Source organism: Narcine bancroftii, chromosome 3 (genome assembly GCF_036971445.1).
Source record: "Narcine bancroftii isolate sNarBan1 chromosome 3, sNarBan1.hap1, whole genome shotgun sequence".
Taxonomy (NCBI): Eukaryota; Metazoa; Chordata; class Chondrichthyes; order Torpediniformes; family Narcinidae; genus Narcine; species Narcine bancroftii.
Window position 1 is genome coordinate 310,342,460 of NC_091471.1, and position 18,261 is coordinate 310,360,720.

At 42.3% G+C, this 18,261-nt stretch overlaps 1 protein-coding gene across 2 annotated transcripts; it reads left to right on the forward strand.

Moving 5' to 3' along the window:
- The first annotated feature begins 387 nt into the window (after nucleotides 1–387).
- Nucleotides 388–6,710, forward strand: LOC138759058 (uncharacterized). 2 transcript variants are annotated; one of them, XM_069928917.1, is made up of 2 exons: nucleotides 388–6,007; nucleotides 6,113–6,710. In XM_069928917.1, the coding sequence occupies exon 1, from the start codon at nucleotides 389–391 to the stop codon at nucleotides 1,868–1,870; it is 1,482 nt and encodes a 493-aa protein (XP_069785018.1). In that variant the 5' UTR covers nucleotide 388; the 3' UTR covers nucleotides 1,871–6,007; nucleotides 6,113–6,710. Both variants share the same exon structure in this region, with proteins under 2 accessions (XP_069785018.1, XP_069785019.1).
- Nucleotides 6,711–18,261: the final 11,551 nt, after the last annotated feature.

Genomic DNA, 18,261 nt, shown 5'->3' on the forward strand with positions numbered 1-18,261 from the left:
ATGGAGGGAGGGGGGTTGGTGCCGTCGCTGATGGAGGGAGGGGGATTGGTGCCATCGCTGATGGAGGGAGGGGGGGTGGTGCATTCGCTGATGGAGGGAGGGGGGTTGGTGCTGTCGCTGATGGAGGGAGGGGGGTGGTGCCTTCGCTGATGGAGGGAGGGGGGTTGGTGCCGTCGCTGATGGAGGGAGGTGGATTGGTGCCATCGCTGATGGAGGGAGGGAGGTTGGTGCCATCGCTGATGGAGGGAGGGGGGTGGTGCCATCGCTGATGGAGGGAGGGAGGTTGGTGCCATCGCTGATGGAAGGAGGGGGGGTGGTGCCATCGCTGATGGAGGGAGGGAGGTTGGTGCCATCGCTGATGGAGGGAGGGAGGTTGGTGCCATCGCTGATGGAGGGAGGGAGGTTGGTGCCATCGCTGATGTGTCAAGGGGTGCAAGATGACGTCGTCATTGACAAGTATGGGGATGGAAGTAGCGCTGACAAGCGGGGTGGGGGCGCATGCAATGCTTGCCATGTCCTATATACGTTGATGCCCCACACAGACACTGACACACACACTCACCCTGCCACACACACCCACTCACACATACACACCCCCACACACACCCCAAACCCACACCCCTCACCCACTCCCCATACACCCATCCCCCACAAACTCACACCCCTCACAACCACACACACACCCCTCACACACACCACACATAACCCACACCCACACCCCTCATACACACACCCTCACACATGCCCCACAACACACACCCCTCCACACCATCTCTCCACCCATCCCACACACTCTCACCCCCCACCCACACATCCACACACTCAGACACCCCCATACTGCCCCCTACATATATTCTCACAAACACACATCTACACACACTTCCCACACACACCCATCCCTCACACACACACCACATTAACACACCATACACACACCCACCCCCACACACCCCACTCCCCACACACCCACTCCCCACAAACACACATCCCTCACAAACACACACCACACATAACCCACACACACTGCCACACACATACCACACAACACACACCCCTCCACAACACCCACCCACCCATCTCACACACACTCTCACCCCCCACCCACACACTCAGACACCCCCACACAGCCCCTACACTTATCTTCACAAACACTCATCTACACACATTTCCCACACACACCCCTCTCGCACCCATCACTCACACACACACACCCCACACTAACACACTATACACACACCACCCCCCACACACCCCACTCCCTACACATCCACCCTCCACAAACACACATCCCTCACAAACACACACCACACATAACCCACACCCACACCCCTCATACACACACCCCTCCACACCATCTCTCCACCCATTTCACACACTCTCACCCCCCACCCACACATCCACACACTCAGACACCCCCACACTGCCCCCTACACTTATTCTCACAAACACACATCTACACACACTTCCCACACACATCCATCCCTCACACACACACACCACATTAACACACCATACACACACCCACCCCCACACACCCCACTCCCTACACATCCACCCCCCACAAACACACATCCCTCACAAACACACACCACACACACCCACAAACACATTTCCCACACACTCAGACACCTTCCACATTGACTCCACACAACACACAGACCACACACAATTCCCACACACACCCCACACACCCACATACTTACACACACTTCCCACACACACTCCCACTTACACACACACCCCACATCCCCACACTTACCAAACACTCACCCCACACAAACCTCTCACATCCACTTCCCACACACTCAATCCACACACTCAGACAACTCCCACAGTGACCCCACACACACACACATCCACACTCCAATAGAATCTCTTTTCTCCCTCTCCCCTTAATCCCGTCTCCGAACCAGATTCTTGTATTTAAAGTAGACTTTGTTCCTAGACGAATATAATATGGGTCTGGAAGTCGGGTTTTAGAATGAAAGGTTCTGAAAATCGTTCAGGATAGGTCCCCCCAATTATTTCGGGGCAAATTGGAAGATGTTCTTTTATATCAGCGACATGTTCTATCAGTGAGATAATTTTGTCGAGTTCCTTCCATTTGACGTCGATGTTGTGCTTTGTACAAATGTCTGCATATATTTGTTCACTTATGGAAAATGGAAAGAAGGAAATGCACACACGCACACATACCCACTCCCACACCCTCCCACACGCACACATACATACACACAACCTCCCTCACACCCCTTCTTACACACACCCACACACATACCTACCCAAAAGGACCCAAGCACATACACTCCACACATATCCACCACACAATCCTACCCACACACCCCACACACAACCCCTCACCCATTCGCTCCATACCCCACATGCAGACCCCAAACACACACCCCAATCCCACACACACATCCACACACTCAGACACCCCCACACTGCCCCCTACACATATTCTCACAAACACACATCTACACACACTTTCCACACACACCCATCCCTCACACACACACCACATTAACACACCATACACACACCCACCCCCACACACCCCACTCCCCAAAACTCCAGACACACATCCCAATGATTTTGGGGCAAATTGGAAGATGTGCTTTTCTATCAGGGACGTTTTCCATAAGTGAGTTAATTTTGTCGAGTTCCTTCCATTTGACGTCGATGTTGTGCTTTGTGCAAATGTTCTGTATATATTTGATCGTTGATATATTTGTATATATTTGTTCACTGTTCTGTATATATTCTGTATATACTTTTTCACTGTAAACAAAAGCCCCACATATCTGCACACACACCCTCACACACACACCCTCCCCCACACCCCTTCTTACACACGCCCACACACATTCCCACCCACAAGCAACCATGCACATATAACCCACACACATCCACCGCACAATCTCACCCACACACACCACACACATCCACTCACACGTTCCATCCAACACCCCAATACCCGAACATGCAGTCCACAAACACACAACCAATTCCACACAACTCCACACACACATCCCAAATCCCACACACAACCCCAACTATTTCGGGGCAAATTGGTAGATGTGCTTTTATATCAGGGACGTGTTCGATAAGTGAGATAATTTTGTCGAGTTCTTTTCATTTGACGTCGATGTTGTGCGTTGTACATATGTTCTGTATATATTTGATCGTTGATATATTTGTATATATTTGTTCACTCTTCTGTATATATTCTGTATATATTGTAAATATTCTGTATATACTTTTTCACTGTAAATAAAACCCCCACATACATGCACGCACACACACACTACCACACACACCCAAATGCCAACAGACACTCCCACTCCCTCACACACACACACACACACACACACACTGTCCCTCACACCCCTTCTTACACACGCTCACACATATACCCACCCACAAGCACCCATGCACTTATACCCCACACACATCCACTACACAATCTTAAAAAATCAAACAAAAGATGAGAAACATTAAATCGGACTGACCCGACAGGACGGAGGAACTAAGGTCGTTTGGAATCAGCAGATGCGATAGAATCGGCAATCTCCGACAGGCCGAGGGACCTTAAAACACCACACAAGTACAAACTAAACTGGATGAGAGGGTCCTTGCAGAGAAATGGATTGGAGTCAATCCACAGGACCCTCAGAGCAACAGAGAGGATCACTGGAGTCTCCCTCTTCCCCATCAGTGTGATCTAGCAGGATCCTTGTCTGAAGAGGCCATGCCAAATCCTGGAGTAGCCCTTTGACCCTGCCCACAGCATCTCTCAGCTGCTCCCATCAAGGAAGAGAAAGGAGGATCAGAACCAGAATCAGCAGGATGAAGAACAGCTTCTGTGCAGGGGTCGGGAGAAGGTTGAAGCACCAAAGGAACTGCTCCCACTCACCATCCAAGTGCAAACAGAGAGCGCATGTAAAATGTTCAATGATGGGAATGTATGGACATGATACTAAGGGCTGAAAGAGACTTGGAACAGGGTTTTTTGTGGTCGATCATTTATTACGAATAAAGTCTTACACGAAAGGGCAAGAAGCAGCTAAGGTTGTTCTTTCCACACAGATCTACTGTTAGTCCTCTAATTCTATGGGAACTGTCGCAGGGTTGTAGCTCCCAGTTGTTGGGATAGGCTGACACAAAGTGGTAGGTCCAGGTACTAATGAGGATGCCATCAGATGGTTCCCCACCCCCCACTCTCTCCCCACCACCACTGCCAACATTAGTTCTTTGTATTACAAATAAAGATGAGTGAAACACAGAAGTCTGCAGACGCTGTGATTATAATTACAAACACACCGACATGCTGAAGGAACTCAGCTATTCTTTCCAGCATTCAGGCCTGAGCCCTTCTTCAAGGAATAAACAGAATAACCCAGAAGCAGGAAATCTCAGAAAGGCTCAGAATTCTGGTTAGGGGACAAATCCAGCCCAACAAAAGGTGTTAATTGGATGTGATAGGGATGAGGTTTTTCATAGCAGGCCGAGCGACCATGTGGTCAGGCGGGCCGAATCGCTGTCCCAGTCAGTTGGTACAAGATGGCATAGGCCCCCCTTCCCTTCTCATGAGAAGCATGCATTTGGTGACACATGTTGCCTGGGAGGGAGATGTCGCCACATCCTGGTTGCAGCAACTCCGCAACGCACTGAAATCACTCCCCTAGACCAGCGCACCCCAGAGAGGAATGAGGTCGTCCCCTAAAAGCAGCACGAGAGGTTCATATAAAGGCAGTTACTGGTTCACTTCATGCTGTGTGGAGGTGCTTCATTTCAGTAGCACCACCTTTTGCAGTCACGACAAGACCATGAACAGGCTGTCAGCAAGAGAATGGGATGGGGAATTGAAGCAGGTGGCCACTGGGAGATCCCCGCTCTTGTGGCGGACATGGAGAAGTTTGTGTTTATAGGATAGCTATAAATTCCGATGAAAATACAACCAGTATAGGTTTTACTCACTCACAGGCTTCCAAAGTGGGTGAGAAAATACAAGTCTTTAGGCCAGCAAATCTTCCAGACAGGGTTCAATGATCAATTCTTCCCAACAGGGTCCCAACCTCCAAAAGGCAGCCCATTCATATATTGGTTTCCCGCCCAAACACAGCTGATTGAGTCTATTACCTATCAGATGTGAATTGTCAAAAGCTACAGTAAGCGTTCAGTAACCTTAACAACACCTTCCAGTGCCAGCTTGAAATTGTTTCTGCTCAGAGGTTTCGCCCACGATTGTTCACAGACGAAGGTGAATGATGCTTGTCAGTGACACATGGGTCTCTCTGGAGGTTGAACTGATCCCAGGGCACTGAGTTCTGGAGAAATGTCCACACCATATTTGATGTTGCTGAATGGAGGAAACACTTTCGTATGTCGCATGGCACCTTTCACTTCGTGCTGGAACTCTAAGAACCTCACCTGAAGCCGCATAGACCAGGCGCAGCAACCATGGAGCCGGGATTTCGATTAGCTGTGGCTCTGCGCTGGTATGCCACCCCTTATGAGTATCGATCCATCAGTCCCATCTTTGGAATAGGCATCAGCACCGTGTGCATGGTGGTGCAGGAGGTGACGGCCGCCTTGACGAAGTTCCTCGGTAAACGTCTCATGTCCCTGCCCATTGGAACACGTCTCCGTGAGACCAATGACAGCTTGGTGCAAAGGGGATACCCAATGTGTGCCGGTGCCATTGATGGATCACATATTCCCATTATTGCCCCCAGCTTGCATGCTGCAGCCTACTACAATCGCAAAGGCTGGCATTCAATGGTTCTGCAAGCGGTGGTCGACCACAGATTCTGGTGAGCTAAGCCTTTATTGGTCTTTATCACATCACATCTCAATGTCTATCACTTCACTGTGCTTTCCATTCAGGTTACAGCTTCTCAGATGTGTTTGTTGGCCGGGCAGTACCCATGATGCCCGAGTGCTTGCAAACTCTCCTCTGTATAGAAAGGAAGAGGACCAGGGCGGATACCACTTCCCACCTGACGTGAGTGTTCACCCTACAAAGCTCCATGTGTCAATCTTATGTATGCTTATTGTGTCAACGGTCTTGTGTATGAATTAACAACATTCTCCATTGTTGTGCCTGCAGGTGTCCAAGGATGTTAATGGAGTGGAGGTTCCAGCGCACTTGTGGGTCATCTGGCATATCCACTACGAAATTGGCTGATGAAGGGGTTCACACAGCACCAAGGACTGGATCTGGATCTGCAAAGATTTAACAAGGCCCTTAATTCTGCAAGGATAGTGGTGGAACATGCATATTGCCGTCTAAATGGCTGCCGGTGGTGCCTGTCCAACCGTCTGGATATCTCTACCACCTTAGTCCCAGGTGTTGTGTTTGCTCGCTGTGTCCTGCACAATATATGTGAGATTAACAAGGAAGACTTTCTGTCAGAGTGGACGTTGGTTGAAGCAGATGGTCCTGCACCCATTAGCACAGATTGTCGCAATCAGCAGGCCCATGGGCACCAGGCCATCCATTCTGCCATTTTGTCCATCCTGTAAGGGTATGACCCTGCCACCTAGCTCCTAATTTCCACAACTTGTTCCCCCCTCCACCCTCCCCACCCAATGCGACAACATGAGCCTACTGCCTGGCATGTTATGTGTTCTCGTGAAGTAATGGTTGCATATAAATGAGACTTGTGTGCTTGTCAAAAATGTAATAAAAAACATTTTTTGAGAAATCTTATTGCTTCATAAATATCTGAGTTCGATATAGCAATGTAAACATTTCACATTATGTTTAAACTAGATGTAAACCATGGAACGGACAAATCACATTGCAAATACACTCCACACTTGAACACCGCAGAACAAAAACAAAAATGGTAAACTCAACAAACACCTCCACCCGGCACCACAGCATTTCTGTGTTGTGCCGATTATACCTCTCGGAGGAGGGTTACCAAGTTCATTTGGCAGGCGCATCCTGCGCATTCAGGTGGCCTTCCGTCATCCCATATTGCCATTATATGGGGCTTTACAAGTGGGGCATTTGGCCACCTGAAAGTGCCTTTTCTAAGAGTTCCTGTATCTGGAAGGGCTCAGGACTGAAATGTTGGGAATATATCTTGATCTCCTATGGACACTGAAAATCCGGGCTGAGCTCCTCCAGCTTAACGGTGGGTTTTTAACCACAACATATAGATGCACATCTCAAGACAAGGCCACAAAAATGTGCCACCTGGGAAAATTGCATAACAGGGGCATCTTGTGGTTCCACTTGGCTGCTTCTTACATTATTTGGCCAGGACTTTCTTTGCAAATTTCCCAACACCTATTCTGTGTTTTCTCCAGCCTGTCAATTCAAATACACTTGTTTTCTTACTTCTCCAGTTCTTGGTTTCTCTGCTTCCTGACCTGCTTTTTCCAGCAGTTTTGTATAACTTATATTCCAGCAGTTGCTGTGGTTGAACTTTTACTGATTTAATGAATTGTTTTCATCAGAATCTAAATGTGCTTGAGTCCACGGTCAGCCATGTAAGCATTGAAATGGGTGGCCACAGGGAGATCCACCCTGTTGCAGCAGACAGAGTTGAAGTGCATTAAATGCACCCAATGATTTGGTCACTGCAGCCACCAGTTAAAAAATTCAAGAGGTTCTGCAGTCTGTGTGTCAAGAAATCCCTCTGCACCTCTGTTTTTAGTGGGAATCCTTCAACCCTGAAGTTGTGCTCTCTCGTCCTTGACTCCTCTAACATGGGAGATAATTTTACCAAATCTACTGTATCCAGGCTTCTCAACATTCGAAGTGCTTCTTAGGACCCCTACCACTCATCATTCTTCTGAACACCAAGGAGTATAGTCCAAGATCCATCAAACCTTCCTCATATATTAATCCCTTCATTCCAGGAATCATTCTTGTGAATCTTCTGCAATGCCAGCACATCCTTTCTTCAATAAGGAGCCCAAAACTCTCTCCGCTACTGCAGGTGCAGCCTCGCCAGTGCCTTCTTAAGCCTCAACATCACATCCCTGCTCTTATATCCTATTCTTTGTGATATGAATACCAACATTCCAATCAGCTGATTGACCACCAACATGGAAGTTAACCTATGGGGCATCCTGCACGGCGATGCCAAGGTCCATCTCCCCCAGAATTTTCAATCGGCCCTTTTATTCCTTCTCCCAAAGTTCATGACCAGACATTTTCCTACTTTGGAATTCACTGGCCTCTTCTTTTTCCATTCTCCTAATCTATCTGTCTCTCTGCAGCCTTGCTGTTTTCTCCCAGCTACCTGCTGCTCTGTAACGGGTGAAGAAAAAGAGATGGCCCCCAGAATTGTTTCCCAGCATTTCTGCACACCTGCAGAAAGCCACATAACACAGCAATTGCCTTCTGGTCGTTCCCCCTGATAGTACAGATTCTAACACCAATGTGTATCTGTCCAGAGTGTACTTTAGGATGACTGTGATTGGCTGAGAGTGTAGCCACACCTACTGGCAGGTCTTAAAGGATTTCTCCTAGCCAGACCAGGTCATTCTGGACTGGTCGACCCACTTATGATATGCTCCAGTCTTTTAGTTAATAAAAGTCTTGGTTTGGATCAACAAGTGTTTGGTTCTTTCGACGCACTCTGCAATGTTCCCCCTTCCTGCACCTTTGCTCTTTGAGATGTGTCACCAGCAGTGTCCTTTCCTTCTGTTCCTCAAAATAGATACTTTATTTTCATATTTCAATATGTGCGCAACTCGGAGTTCACAATATTAGCCAAGAGCTGTTAAAATTCTCGGGAAAACATTGCAAATTATAAAATCTTCTCAAACAATGAAAAACCATGTACAAAAGTGAAAACAGTGACTCCTGGTGGGCCAGGTAAAAACTATCGGGAGATACATAAAAAGGTGCCTTTTTAGAATCTTTTTCTGCTCATGTAGAGAGGGTTTTGAAGGTTAATTGGAAACTATTTTCAGAGGCTTGGACATGGATGAATTTTTACGGACTGAATGAAGATGATGTTCACTTTGTTCCTGATGCATTTTTATATTTGAATCAATCAATGAGAATATTATGGTTGGAGGAGATTTTAATTGTTGTTTGGATCCGTTGTTGATTAAATCTCCAAAAATTGTGAAAAAAGACAAAATGGCAAAAAGAATAACTGAGTTAATGGGGGTTTTAAATTTAGTGGAAATATGGGAACGGAGGAATCCGACCAAAAAGGATTTTTCCTTTTATTCTGCACGTCATGATTCGGTTTCAAGAATAGATTTTTTTGGTATCAGCCCATTTGCAGGATCGAATCAGACAGGCTGAGTATAAGAGTAGGATTCTGTCAGATCACTCATTATTGTTAATTTCACGTAGTATCGCTGAGATGGTGGAAACTTGTTATTGTTGGTGATTTAATGAAACGTTGTTTAAAAAAAACCTGAAATTATTACGCTTGTAAGAGATCAGATTAGGTTTTTTTAGAAACGAATGAGGGATCAGTTCAAAGTAAGTTTATGTTATGGGATACTTTAAAAAAGATATTTACGAGGTCAAATTATTAGTTATATAGAACAAGTGAAGAAACAATATATAGCAGAAATTCAGGGCTTAGAGAAAGAAATTGCAACATTAGAGAAGACATTTAAGAAAAATTCAACTGAGGATAATAAAATACAGTTGTCCAAATTGAAGCTTTGTTACAATACAATTGTGAAAAAATAATTCAATGATTGAAACAGCTCTACTATGAGTTGAGGGAGAGAGCACATAAGGTTTTAGCTTGGCAATTGGAAACTGAACAAGTGTCTAGAATGCAGTTAGGAGAAATTCAGAGATAACATAAACCACAGGATATTAATGATGAATTTTGTACATTTTATCGGGACTTTATCTGAAGGGAATTCGGATATGGAGCAGATTGATTGTTTTTTGTCAAATTTAAATTTACCTTTATTAGAGGAAGTGGATATTAAGACTTTGGATGGTTCATTTACTGATTTGGAACTTAAGGAGGTGTTACAATCTATGCCAAGTGGAAAATCACCTGGAGAAGATGGATTTACATTGGAATTTTAGAAAGAATTTTATGATTTGTTATTTCCGGAATAACAAGCCACTGATACAGGTTTATTTCCAGAGTGGTTTTCAAGGGCATTAATAACAGTTATCCCAAAGAAAGACAGAGATCCATTAAAAGTTGTCTCATACAGACTAATATTAATAAATATTAATCTTGAATGTAGATTACAAAATTGTAGCAAAGGTTTTAGCAAACAGATTGGCTAACTTTTTACCGCAATTAGTACATGTGGATCAAGCAGGATTTATCAAGGACAGATGTTCAGCTGATAATATTACTAAATTAATTACAATAATTAATGCTTCAAGACAACTCAACCAGACAATGATATTAGCGCTAGACGTGGAAACGGCTTTCCACAGTGTGGAGTGGAATTTTTATTTAAGGTGTTAGAAAAATATAAATTTGGACCACTCTTTACCAGTTGGGTTAAGGCATTATATTCTAATCCTTTGCTCGGGTGGTGACGAATGGACAGATTTTGAAGGCATTTAATTTGTTTAGATCAACTAGACAGGGTCATCCGCTGTCACAAGCCTTATTTGCATTAGTTATGGAACCAAGCAATTAGGCACGAAATGAATATTAAGGGAATTACATTTGGTGGGCAAGAGTATAAAATTAATCCGTTTGCAGATGATGTGTTGATATATTTGTCTCAACCTAAGAATTCTTTAGAACCATTACAAAATTTGTTGAAAAGATACGGGGTAATGTCAGGTTATAAAGTAAAGTAAGATATTACTAATATCAGATGGATATTATTCAGATTGTAAACAACTTATGAAGTTTAAATAAAATTATTTGGGCATTATAATGGATAAAGAGTATCAAAATTTATACAGCTTAAATTGTGTACCATTATTAAATAAGATTAAGTTTGATTTAAATAGATGGAAGGAGTTACTGCTAACACTGATTGGATGGGTAAATTGTATTAAATTGAATATATATCCTCGCATTCAGTATTTGTTTCAATCTATTCTGAGTGTTATACTGGGAAAGATCTTTCAGGAATTAAATAAAGCAGATTGTTTCTTTCTATGGAATGGTATGTTGTCTCGAATCTCTATGCAAAAGTTAACATGGAGGTATGTTTTGGGAGGTCATCAATTACCACATTTTCAAAATTATTATCAAGTAGCACAATTAAAATTTATTAATAGAGTGTTTGATATTGACCAACCTCCGATGTGGGTGAATGTGGAGAGGGATCAAATACAAGAAAGAACAATACATTATTTTATATATAAATGGAATCCTCTGCTTTTGCAGTAGTATCAACTGCCAGTATTGAAACATTTGATAGGAGTATGGTATAAATGGAATCAGTTTATAGGATCGAAAGGTAATATTTCAGCTAAGACACCATTATATCAGAATCAGACAATTTCATTTTCTATGAATAATTCTTATTTGAACGATTAGGAATCAAAAGAAGTGATATTATTGGAGGACTGTTTTGAAGTCGATTCACTTCTTTGGTTTAATAGACAGAGAGAAATTTGGAATATCGCAAAATACTTTATTTGCTTACTATCAAGTACAAGATTTATTATTGGAATGCTTTGGTAGAAATTTAGTATAACCTGGTCAAATGAAATTTGAGAGATTCATTGTTGATAAGGGGAAAAAAGGGATTTGTTTCTGAAATGATGTGTTATTACACAAAGAGATGAAAAAGGTAGATATATTTAAAATAAAGGATAGATGGGAGAAGGATTTATGTGTTCCTATTTCTGTGGATGAGTGGTCTTACATGTGTTTGGTTAGTGTTATGAAATTAATTAATGTACGATATAGTTTAGTTAATTATAACTTTCTGCATCAGTTATATTGAACTCCTGAAAAACTGACAAAATATGGATTTAGTGGGTCAGATTTGTGTTTTTGATTTGGTGATCAGACAGGTACTTTTTTTATACTCAGCGTGGAAATGTTTAAAGTTGAAGCCCTTTTGGTAAAAAGTGATTAAATTTTTGCGATTTCTTTTCAAATGGATTTATATGTGGATCCATGGGTATGATTACTGGGATACATGAATACAATTATGGCAAATTTACGCTTGGAGAAACCTCAAATTGCATATATTCGTTTAGAATTAGCAGTGGCTAGAAAATGTATAGCTGCAACTTGGAAAAATGATGTCGAATTGAGTATTTATAGATGACACAATGAAATTCAATCATGTATTTACTTTAAGAAAATAATGTATAATTTGCAAAATAATTATTCTTTTTTTATAAAGATGTGGAGTTGGTATTTGGAATGTATGGTTTGAGATTTTAAGTAAAAGCCTTATACGTGTTGCAAGATGTAAATGGATGGCGCACCGTAACAGCCTGTTATGAGACGATGTCATTCAGTTTTTTAATATAAGCTCTGTAGGGGTGAGGGTTATAGGTGCTTGGAGAGATGGGAGGGGGAGGAGGGAGGTAGTAGAGGGTAGTTATAGATTACACTTTGTATTTTTTCCTCTGGGTACTGATGTCCTCTCACATCCCTCAGGTAGGTGTAAATGGCACCTTGATGACTGATGTGGATTGTTTTATATTTTAAATACAACATCTATGTTGTACATGTAATGACAATATCATTCAAAGAATTAGACTCAACTACAAAACTGGGAGGAAGGATGTGAACCTGAAAGATTTAGTTATGGCCACTGATTCTTAAACAATTTGGTGAGAGGACACACACATGGTTACCGGGATGAACTCAGGCATGAGAGGTTTCAGAAAGGAGAAGAGACTGTTCTTGATCAATCAAGAAATTTTAGAGATCACCCAGTAAATGTTATGAGAAGGCACATGCGCACGTGATGCCATAAAAGGAGTTACGTTTATATTGCATATTCAGTTAATTTTTAATTTAGACATACAGCATGGTAGCAGAACATCTCATGCCCTGAAGCCATGCTGCCCAATTTACACCATTAACCTACACCCCCTGCACATTTTGAATGGATCATGGAAACCAGAGCCACTGGGGAAAATCCACGCAGATACAGGGAAGACTTTCAAACTCTTTATAGACAGTGGAGGACCTGAACCCAGGTCCGGTCCCAATCACTGGTGCTGTGATGGTGTTGTGCTAATTTCCACACCAACCATGTCATCCTTTAGATGCCATCTTATTCAGAATAAAGAGTGTTTACTCTTTCTCTCTTTTAACCATCTTGAACACAATGTCAAACTGTTTCATTAACCTCCAAAACAATTGATCAGAAATAATCTATAGAACACCGTCGAACCTGTTTACTGAAATAAATTAAATGGAAGGAAAAAAGAAAAAATTAAAAGCTAAAACTAAAAAAAAACCTAAAAATTAGGTCTAATCCAACCTCTCCCTCTAATCAAGGTTACCTTATGTAATGAAGAAAAGACCAATCGTGTGGAACAGCTGGCAGCCCCCAGAGAACAGGCAATGAACGGCCAAAACACACATTTAGTTCCTCCAATTGTAGAAAATCTAAGAATGGGCCCCCATTATTTCATCAATTGGAACTTTCTATCTTTAATATTAGATATGATTGTCTCTAAACTTAAAAGGACATTTCATCATGTAATCACTGTGTATGGGTCAGGGAAGAATCATCTTTCCATTTCAATTACATTGCTCATCTGGCTATTAACGTAGCAAAAGCTCAAATTTTTTTTCCTGAGCTGCCGACAATGGTTTATCTGGATCACGAGAAAAACCAAACAGTGCAATTAACGGACAAGTTCAAAATTGATAGTAAGAACCATTGATAAAGTTTGAAAAATGCCTTTCCTGAATTTCTCTAAGTTTGGGCATTCCAAAAACAGAGGAATTAAAGAGACTTGGAAAATTTTAAATTTCTCACATAGTGAATCAACACCTGCATACAAGCGAGATAGTTTCAGTTTGGACATATGTATTCCTGTACCATCTTAAATTGTAAAAATAAATGCCTAGCATAAAGTGAAGAGTCATTAATCCGATTGAGAATAGAATACCAAGCTACTTCTGGAAATTTTATATTTAAATCTCATTCCCAACTGCTCTTAATATTGGATTTTAAACCCAATACATTATTATAAATACATGCTATTAATCCACCATGAACATAATGCCATAAATTTAAAGAAATAGAAGAAGAACATTAGTCTTATAAATTCACGGAAAATCCAACATCTTAGGTTGAAGAAAATGTCTAAATTTTCAATGTCCAAAAAGAGTGATTACTAAGTTCAAAATTTAGTTGATAATTGTTTGAATGTGGCAAAATTAACTGAAATAAAGGGGTAATTGAAACTTTGAATATCTATTCTATACAATCCTTGAAATCTACATCCAACAAGGATGGTGGAAAAAGATGGTTATCTATCATAGGGTTGCCCAATGTAAAACTATTTAGCCCAAAACAGTTCCTAAATTGGCCAAAATTCTCTATCAGTTTTTCAATCATGGATTATGTGTCAAATTTGGAAAATGGTGAAAATGATCCTATTGTAGAACTTTTTTGGAAAACTGTAATTCCGTCATGGCCCATGAAGGGCGATTCACTGATTTTTCCAAAATTATCTAAAGCAAGCCTGATCCAAATGCTATACTCTTTCCATTTATTACATTCCCAGCAGAAGTTGGGGAATTACAACTAGTAACAAGGAACTGGCTCTGTTATCCCCTCTTCACACAGGCCATAAAGTTCATAGTTGGAGCAAAGGTCTATCTTGGATCAAATGAACCGATAAAAACAGGATCCAAAGCAAGATTTAATTTGTTATTTTGGCCCAGTATTTAATGGCAGAAACTTGCTGAGCAGAGAGGGCTTTTATAATAGATATATAATATTGAAATATTACAGACCTGAAGGGCTTTTATGTATTCATTAAATAAACAGAAAAGGGTTTAAAATAATCAGACAATAGTCCAATTTTATAAATTAGATCAGGGTATTATATTATAAGCCCAAAGTTAGGGTTGTACCTAATGGACAAATGTCCTCAGCATTCCCATGAACCAGGTGTAGTGGGCAGGGATGCCCATTATCTCCAGCTCCCTTCATTTTGATTCGAGAACCGTTGGTGGAAGATATTCACTGAGATCCAGACATTAAAGGATCGTGGGTAAATAAACCAGGAAGAAGATGAGATTAATCTATTTGCAGATGATGTCCTGATATGTTTGACAGACCCAGCAATTTCATTGGTAACACTACACTTTAAACTGGAAGATCATGGGAAGATCTTGGGATATAAAAGGACCAAAATAATTAACTTCCACGTATGTAAAAGGGAATTAATCGGGTGAAACTCTGGCCTGTGGTAAATCTGACATTTGTTGTTGTCCAGGTTTTCATTCTCTCTGTAAGTCACAAAGATATGAACCCTCATGATTACATTATTAATATATTTAAGCACTGATGTACTATCAGGCCAAAACTCAGAATCTGCTAACTCCATCTGTAATTCTCTTCTTAACATAGTGTCCATTTTGCTCACCGTAGTAGCAGCAGTCAATTCCATTCAAGGTCTGGTGACTGACTTTAATGGAGTAACTCTGGCTTTTCCCATTACAAATCCACCATGTACTCGCACTTGGTTTTCACAGGACTCAGTAACTGACAGGATCAAAATCACCTTCACTACATCAGCAAAATGGTGTAACAGCAACGTGGCCACTCCAAAGTCTGTTGACTTCAAACGTCCAAGTATTTGAAGACACTCAATCCAATTTCTCCAATCTTGTGCAATGGATTCTGAGATAGTTTCATCCCATCCAAATTTTCTTCTGCACAATTCTTGAAGAATTTTCTTTCATTGAATATTTTATTTAAATCAACATATATATGAAAGTTATAACAATTAAAAATCAAATCACAATGTTACAGAGCTTACAAATATATGTTGATAATATATAAAAAAGAAAAGAAAGGAAAAGAAACTAAGATACTACAGTAGCGGCAGCTACAACCAGGCAGGTTGAGTTCAGTGAGCAAAAATTCCTTTATTCAGGTTTGCATGGCTGGTCTTATGTTCCCAGCCCAGACTTGGCTGAGAAGCGTACCGGGGGGTCACGTGGGCCGCAGTTCACGGGCTTCTGAGCCTGGTGCCGAGGTAGGGGAGAAACCCACGACGGTGCCATTTTGGACGGCTGCCCCACCGCATGCATGACATGAGGGGCTGGATCACATGCCTAATGGCATGCGCCACACAGCCCCCCCCCAGAACCGGTGCCAATGGCCTTTTTTGTCGGGCAGCCTCGCTTCTTGGGTTGAGCCGCGACCGCTGGCTCATTGGGGTTGAGGTGTGCTGGCTTTAATCTGTCCACAGTAAACAGTTCCCTCTTACATTAATGTCTGGTGTGAAGGTGGATCCTGAATGCTGGATGACTCTGTACAGTAGAGGTTAATGGTGATGTATGGGAGACTACGTAGATACGTTGATACTGGGCTCAGACTGGGAAGAAGGTTTATTGGTGATGTATGGGAAACTGAGACAGTTACTGTGACACCGGGTTAATAGTGGGGAATATGTTTAACAGAGCTGTACGATAACCTTTGGCGAATATAGTGACACCAGGTTCACAAAAGGGAGAATGTTTAACGGTGATTTACAAGAAATTGTGGTAGATGCAGTAACACCAAGCTCACATTGGGGAGAAGGTTTACTGGTGATGTACGGTAGACTTTGGCAGACACTGTAACACCGATTTCACAGTAATGAGAAGGTATAATAGTGATGTACGATAAACTGTGGCAGATACAGTAAAACTGGTCTCACAATGGGGAGAAGATTTACTGGTAATCTACGGGAAACTGAGGCAGATATTGTAATACCAGCTTCACAGGGGGAGAAGGTTTAAAGTAGATGTACATCAAACTGAGGTAGAAACTGTGAGAAAGTTTTCACAGTGGTGAGAAGGTTTAACAGTGATGTCAGATACTGTGACACCAGGTTCACAGTGGGTAGAAGGTTTAATGGTGATGTGTGGTAAACTTAAAAAAGTAACTTTCACACCAAGTTAACAGGGGGAGGAGGTTTAACGTTGATGAACGGTAGACTGAGGCAGAAACTGTGAGACAGCATTCAGAGTAATGTGAAGCTTTAACAGTGATTTACTCCAAACTGTGTCAGCTACTGTGACAAAAAGCCACCTTCCCCAGTTAGACTATAAAATGGTCAATTTTTAAAGTTGTAAAAGTGATTAAAATACTGTTCATAGACGTTGGAATAGTGAACTATCAAAACGGCTGCAAATGTGAAAAAAATCGAAAACTCAGTTACAGAAGAAATTACCTTACAAAAGTGTTAAAGAATTGAGGCCTACCTATCAAGTTGAAGCAACAGAATCGTCGACTGGAGTCTCCAAGCCTCATAGAACTCCTGCCCAGCTAAGTATTACACCAGTTTAGCATTGAGTTTGCCCAATTTCGAATCGTGTATTCGTGAACCCGGGCGCATGACAGGCCCGCGAGCCCACAGCATTGCCTGGTGGTCCGGGGATGACGCACCTGCGTGTGGGTAGACCTACCGGGCAAGCGCAGTGCGTCAAGGGTCCACGGACCTTTGGAGAAGGTGTGGGCTGTGGGGGAGCCCAAGCGACGGTGAGCTGATGAGGTTGGCACACTGTCGTTGGGTGTCCAGACCTGCAGCCGCACCGGAAGAGGACCTACTGCTTTGGAGGAAGAAGAAAGCTCAACTTCATTAGAGTTTGAAGAACTGGGGACTGAGGGAAAAGAAGGTCGGCCTCAAGGGAGGTGATCGATCCTGGACTGGATTCTGTGTTTCCAATTCTGGAAGGGATTGCTCAGCTCATGGACGATATGTCAAATATGTCAATGAAGATGACTCATCAGATGACTCAAGGATTTTCGGAAATGAAAACTAAAATGAACACTGTTTGTGAAGAAGTAAATTTTCCGAAGGAAGATATTAATGCAGTTAAGAGTGATGTTACGAGATGGACACCATCAGTGGATACTGTGCAAGATCATTTTAAAAAGATTGAGGAGGGTTTCTTGAATGCAAGAGTCAAGTGGAGCGTCATTAGTAAAAAATGGAAAAAGTGGAAGATCCTTTTGTAGATTGGGGGATTCAGAAGAAGGAATTATTGAAGAAGTTTGACTCATTGGAAAACCAAAGTCGAATAAGTAATGTTAAGATAGTTGGTCTTCTGGAAGATATGGAAGGTTCGGATCCGGTGAAGTTTTTTAAGAAATGGATCCCGGAAGTGTTGGGCTGGGAATTCTTTC